The sequence below is a fragment of the Schistocerca nitens genome, chromosome 2 (assembly GCF_023898315.1).
Source record: "Schistocerca nitens isolate TAMUIC-IGC-003100 chromosome 2, iqSchNite1.1, whole genome shotgun sequence".
Lineage (NCBI taxonomy): Eukaryota > Metazoa > Arthropoda > Insecta > Orthoptera > Acrididae > Schistocerca > Schistocerca nitens.
This window is the reverse complement of record NC_064615.1, coordinates 1,178,900,041-1,178,906,825: the sequence shown is the minus strand read 5'-3', so window position 1 is coordinate 1,178,906,825 and position 6,785 is coordinate 1,178,900,041. Positions and strand designations below refer to the sequence as shown.

General features: G+C 40.7%; 1 protein-coding gene across 1 annotated transcript; it reads right to left on the bottom strand.

Moving 5' to 3' along the window:
* Positions 1-3,556: 3,556 nt before the first annotated feature.
* Positions 3,557-5,815, bottom strand: LOC126235640 (GATA zinc finger domain-containing protein 4-like). The gene is made up of 2 exons (XM_049944353.1): positions 4,596-5,815; positions 3,557-4,172 (listed from the first exon to the last, which is right to left on the bottom strand). The coding sequence occupies exons 1-2, from the start codon at positions 5,813-5,815 to the stop codon at positions 3,557-3,559; spliced, it is 1,836 nt and encodes a 611-aa protein (XP_049800310.1).
* Between the last annotated feature and the right edge of the window lie 970 nt (positions 5,816-6,785).

Genomic DNA, 6,785 nt, shown 5'->3' with positions numbered 1-6,785 from the left:
GTTTGTGTTCTTAGGCTGAATAACTTAATGTGTCGTGTATTCAATACAAATATTTATGATCTCGTTTTCACAGCAACTTGCTCATGTTCAACTTAGTTATCATTATATTATGTTGTTTTAGTGCACAAAGGGTTTCAAATGTCTGTGGGGATGCAGCCCCCTCGGCTTGTGAGATAGCGGGTATTCTAGGGAGTAACAACCTGGGTGAGGTATGCTTGCTATTCTGAAAGGACCTGAATATAATAGCTGCCATTTTCTGTTCAGTTGTTTTAACTTTGTAGACTTGGGATGTGAACGCAAAAGAACAAAGTCATCAACCTGATAGGTTTGTGTATTTGTAACATATCTGTCATACTTCTCTTTCCTGATCTTGGCTTTATTGCACAACGTAGTGTATGCCTGTCTTACTTTCTCTTCCAAAGGTGTGTGTGTTGTGGATGCGGTTAGCTTTGGAATGGGCATAGCCCACTTGTTCTGTTCAGGTTTGTTTAATAATAATTCCTGTGGTGGGTATCCTGTTGAGGCATGAGGCAAGTTGTTTACTATCTGCTCAAAGGGTGCTAAAAATTCGATCCACTTTGTGTGTTTACGAGGTGAATGTATTCTCATAAATTGACCAAACTCTCTAAAAATCCTTTCTACAGGGTTCCCTTCTGGGTGAAATGCTGATGTAAGAATATGTTTGATGTTATGTGTGGCAACAAAAGATTTCCATTTTCTTCCCGTAAAATAGGGTGCGTTATCCGTGATAATGCTGTGGGGTTTGCCAAACCTTGTAAAGTAACTGTTAGTCAAACGTCTAGTAATAGCAGATGCGTTGACAGTGCGGATAGCAAACAATTTTAAGTATTTTGAGAAGACATCAAATACAGCAACGATGTATTTCACACCTCCACGAGCTCTGGGATAAGGTCCGGCGATATCCAACGATACTATCTCCAAAGGTCGGGTTGGTACAATAGGATGTAATTCATTCAAAGATGATCGGTTGGAAAATTTTGCTTTTTGGCAGATGATACATTTACGAACAATTTGCAACACTCTCCGACGCAGATTGGGAAAGTAACAGTACTGTACTATTTTATCAGTGCATTTGGTGACTCCGTAGTGTCCCCAAGTTTTGTGTGTGAACAGAATAAAATCGTCAACATGCGCGTCGGGTAGACAAACACACCAATGGTGCGAGTCTGGGGTACGCCTATGAAAAAGTACATTTTTGTGTATCGTGTAATATTTTTGTAAATGTGAAGAAGGATCTGTACGTAATTTCTTTTTGATATTTGACCACCTGGGGTCGCTGTCCTGAAGTGAAGCAAAGTTCTTGCACATATTGCGGTAGTATGGGGCGTATGTACCATCATACATAAGTAAGATGTTAAAGTCTGATATTTGCTCGGAAAGTTCCGAAAAATCCTGTATGCCTTGGGGCAAACGGGACAGGGCATCGGCTACTACGTTTGATTTACCTTTAATGTAAATAATTTCGAAGCTGTATTCTTGGAGTGAAAGGCACCACCGGGTGAGCCGTGAATGAAGCAATTTGCATGATAGTAAGAAAGAAAGGGCTTGGTGGTCTGTGTATATGCGAGTATGTTTACCCCAAAGAAAGTAGCGAAACTTACGGAATGCCCAAATAATGGCAAGAGCCTCCCGTTCCGTCACCGAGTACGACCTCTCGCACTCAGTGAGCGTGCGGCTCGCAATACTTATCGGTTTGATGACAGATTGTCTTGATTCGGATTGAATTTGAAATAGAAAAGCTCCAAGGCCGTATGATGACGAATCCGTGGCTAGGCAGAAATCTGACGTCATGTCAGGGTGGCAGAGGAGGGGTGCGTTCACCAATGCATCTTTAATAGCCTGAAAATCAGCTTGGCAAAACTCTGTCCATCTCCAAATTGCGTTCTTTTTCAGTAAAGTTAGCAGGTGAGAGCTGTTCAGAAGCTGTTTTGAAACAAACTTCCGAAAGAAAGAAGATAAACCTAAGAATGCTTTCAACTGTTTGCGGTTTTGTGGAGGAGGGAAATTACGAATAGCATCAATCTTCTTAGAATCGGGACGAATACCTTCCGGCGAGACAATATGGCCTAAAAACTTGATTTCACGCCTTCCTACTTTGGACTTAGAAAGATTTACTGTGACTCCAGCTTGTGAAAATTTAAATAAAATTTGCTGTAACAGATCAATATGTTCCTCCCACGTATTTGTTGCCACGACAATATCATCGACGTACGCCGTGACGCGTGACAACAAACACGGGCCGAGAACGGCGTCAAGCGCCTCGATGAACACGCCCGCGCTTACGCGCAAACCAAATGGCAACACACAAAACTGATAACTGCGTCCTTCACAAAGGAAAGCAGTGTATTTACGACTGTCATTGTGAAGGGACACCTGCCAGTACGATGAGCGGAGGTCAATATTAGTTAGGTATTGTACATTATAAAATTTTAGCAACTGTTCATCCAAGTTGACGGGTCTTGTGTTAACGGGTATAATAATTTTGTTGATTTCACGTGCGTCTAGCACCAATCTGACATTTCCATCTTGCTTGCCTACCGCCAGGATAGGACTGCAATAAGGGGAATGTGATTTTTCTATGACACCCCAGGTCAACATACGCTCGATTTCACGTAAAACTGCAGGTTTCTTCGCCCATGGAATATTATAATGTGTCCTACAATAAGTTTTATGTGGCTTAACATCCATTTTATAGCTATAACCTTTGATTACACCAGGCCTCTCACTGAAAACTTGTGCATAATCACATAATAATTTGTACAATTCTTCTTGCTGTTGTTTCGTTAAATAGTCAGATTCGACACATTTCTGATACAATAAATCCTGCTCAGTCTCCTGATAGTCTGAATCTTCAGGTGTTAAATTACATACACTAACTATGGTAGGATATATCAATTGAAATTGACTTACTTCGTAATGTTTTTGTCGTGGTTCAATCGTCTTGTTAAGTTCAACATTAATTAGTTGTTCTCCTACGGATAATTGACATATGCCATTACTTAAATCTATGATTGCTTTGTGTTCATTCAAGAAATCCATCCCTAGGATGCAGTGTACGATAAGCTTGTCTACAATCAGAAAATTACACTTGAACTGTGTATTGGAAAATGTGAAGTTAACAAGGGCTTGCATGCGTATGTTCTTAGATTTAGTACCTGTGGCACTAACCACGTGGCAATTCTGTACAGGTAATGTAGGTATGTTTATAATTTGTTTCAATTCATTATAGAATGCGGTTGACATCACACTTGCAGCAGCACCAGTATCGAATAAAATTTGTACATCATATTCGTTAAACTTAACCCATGCCGTAGCTTGTATGAATTCTTTTACACAACTGCCTGATTTAATGTTTATCTCGTCGGTTAATTCCTGTTCTGCTGTCATTTTGTCATCGTACCTGAGGAAACAAACCGTCTCAGCCATTGCGCTCTTACAACACCTCACGACCGAAGCACGAGCGCTTAGCTCGGTCGGCGACTGTTTTCCGTCGTCTGCTGTGTTTGGCCGGGTTCATTGACCAGCTCCACTATGTTTACATTCCGGCCGGTTGGCGCCCACGCGTCAGCTGATGGCGCGCCGCAATTGTTATTGCTACTTCGTGGCGGGGAGTGCATAACTGTACTAGGGAACGGGGCGGATTCCGTGGAGGGTTATGATTTGTCATGCGTGAATTTTGTGTGTTCCACATATTCTGTCGGTGATTGTTGGGATTGCTAATGTTTTGGTGGTAATTATGTCTGTTATATGTCACGTTCCTGTCAAAGTAGCCCGGGTTGTACCGGTTATTCTCACGTCTCCTATTGTTGTTGTTGTTGTACTGCCTGTAATTTTCATTTTGCTTGTAGTTACCATTTTGATATGGGTGATAATTATTATTATTATTATTATTCCACGAATATCTGCGGTTGTTCCTACTGTCATACACGTTTCCATTTGAATATGTTTCGCGCGCTGGCATCGTATTGTGTCGCGGCGCGGACGGATGGTTCCACCAACCACCGTCACTACGGTTCCTTTGGGGTGGGTGCTGATTTTGGTTACTAATATGAATAAAATTTGAATGGCGTGAATCGCCTCTGTAAACTACGTCCATTTGATCTAAGAAGTTTAAGAAAGTCTTAACGTCATTCTCCGGTACTCCTATTAATCTGTCTCTATATGGAAAGGGTAAGTGGCTCTTTAAAGTGTCAATTATAGCTGGCAAGTCGGCTGGTTTGGACCAGTACAGTGTCTTGTCTAGGTACCTCTCAAAGTATTGTCTTAATGTCTCTTTTTTAGGGTCATAGGTCTCCGGGTTGCACACTTCTCTCCTTAGACTCTGTTGCTCATTTTCGGACCAGAATTCGTCCAAGAAGGCTTGTTCGAACTGATCAAACGTAAGGCACCGCCGTTTCATAGCGGCACCCCACTTAGCTGCTCGTCCTCTCATGAGATTGGTGACGTATCTGATTTTATCGACTTCTGACCAACTACGTGGAAAAACACCGTCAAATGATCTAATAAACACAATAGGGTGGACTTTGTGCTTGTCCTCACTGGAAAATGTCTGGAAATGCCCATGTCTTACAAACGTGTCATCGGCCATGCCGGTTGGCATAACTGTATTGACGTAGTTTGTGTCACTTGCTACTCTAGGTGTCGTGTCGTAATATTGCTCGTTTGGTGGAAAAGAAGGCGGCACATTGTAATTTTGATTGGAAATAGGTGATTTCACAATAGGTGTTCTGTCTGTGTCATTAGCCATGGTTTTAGCTGTTTTGTCGTTTCCTAGCGATGCGTTTGCACCAATCGCCAAACACGGCACACCATTGTCTCGTAATTTTGTCACTTCGTCTTCTGTAGTTTTTGGCCCGTCTTTAACATGTGTCTTTGTTTTTGAAAGTATGTCCTGTGTAATTGTTTCAAGTTTTTTGTCCAGATAGTCGTCACACAATTTACATTCATGTACAATTCTTTCGGCCATGTTGGTGTCGTTGTTTAGTGACGCGAGGTCCGCTCGGTCTTCTAATTTTTCTATCTTTTCTTTGAGGTGGGTTTGTTCAAGAACTACCATTGTGAGTTGTTGGGTAATATTTCCCACTTCTTCAGTCAACTTTCCTTGGGTGGAGCTAGCTGAAGTGTGGGCCTGAGCTAACTCTTCCACACGGGTGTTCACTTCCTGCTGCACATTAACTATTTGCGTTAACTGATTCTCACATCGGGCGATATTGTTTTTTGTTTCATGTGTGAATGTAACCAAAGTTTCTTCCTGTTTAGTGACTCGGTTGGACAAAGTCTCAAATCTCTGGCTGAGCTTTTGAGTGGTGTTATTTAATTCTGTCATCTGTTTTGTCGTTCGTTCAAAATTTTCGGTCATAGTACGGTTTAATACGTCAAATTTTTCGTCGCTTTTATCTAGCCTTTGTTTAAAGTCCTGACCAAGTGCGTCCAGTTTTGCGTCAATTTTCTGACTAACGTCTCGTTTCATGTCTGCAAATAACTCGAATAGTCGGTCCAGTTTGTCAGTCTCCTGTGTCCGATTTGTGTCACATTGCTGAATTTGTCTCATATTCGGTTCTGACATTGATGTTAACAATGGCGCTGACGGTCTAGTCTCGCGTCCATTACACATTTCGTCATTTAAAGTCGCCATCTGTGTATTATCACAAATGTTGCGAGTTTGAGGCAAAATCATTGCATTGATCTGTGAACTCGTCCATGGAGGGAAACGCGGACTTTCTTGTTGGTTGAAAGATGAATCTACTTCACTTAACTCATCTGCCGAAACTCTCTCTACCTTACCGCGTTCCATTGTAATAGGATGTATAATAGTAAGTCAAAAAGGGAATAATACAAGTCTGATTAATAAAGATTTGACTCAAATTTGGGTTGAATATTTTCTCGTCAGTGTAAATGATTGCTCTATTGCAAACAATGGTTGAGAAAGATGCAGCAGGGCGGACAAAATTTTTCGTAACAAATGACTGTTTGGCGGTCAAATTTACGATCTTCATATGCAGCTACAACAATACTATAATTACCACAAACTACAATAGAGATAGATAATTTTGGAAAAATCTAGAAGAAAACTACAGGATGCGTGGAAAGGGAAAAATGGATTCTGCAGTTGGCTATTGAATGTTTGAATGAAACATAATTGTGTGACTCACCATTAAATTTTCTGTCCTGCAGCGGCTGGTCAATCACTTCTGCGTAAATCGTATTCGTCCAAATATGGATTTTCTTAATACATCTCCATCGGATAATCACCAAAAGGTCTCAAAATAACGGTTTTTGCATCAATATATGCCATGAAAAGAAAAACAGATTGAATTACTTACGAAAATTCTTTACAATATTGTTGTATAATCATTTGCTTAGGTACAATAAAGTTGGTGTTTTCGTTACCATTTAAACTTCAGGATTTTTTATTATTCTCTGTTGGGAAAAAATACAAAGTAAAGTTTCAAATTTGCTCAAAAACGACACATCCGAAGATTGCGTCCTGTCGCGGGAGCCAGTTGTAGTGGTTAATAAAAAGGATAAATGTGAGAAGAGTGACCGTGAAAAAAGGGAAAGAAAGAAAGAAATGCAGATCGGACTTCGTATCACAGAAAATCTATTGTTGGGGTGGTCCTTGTGGCGTTTTTGAGCAAAAGTTAAACCAATTTCCACTACAAAATTTTTGAAAAGGAACAGAGAATAACAGAATGTAACTGACAGGGGGAAGTGGCGTAGATAAATCATCCTTTACCAGGTTAACTTGTCTTCTTTCTTGCGGC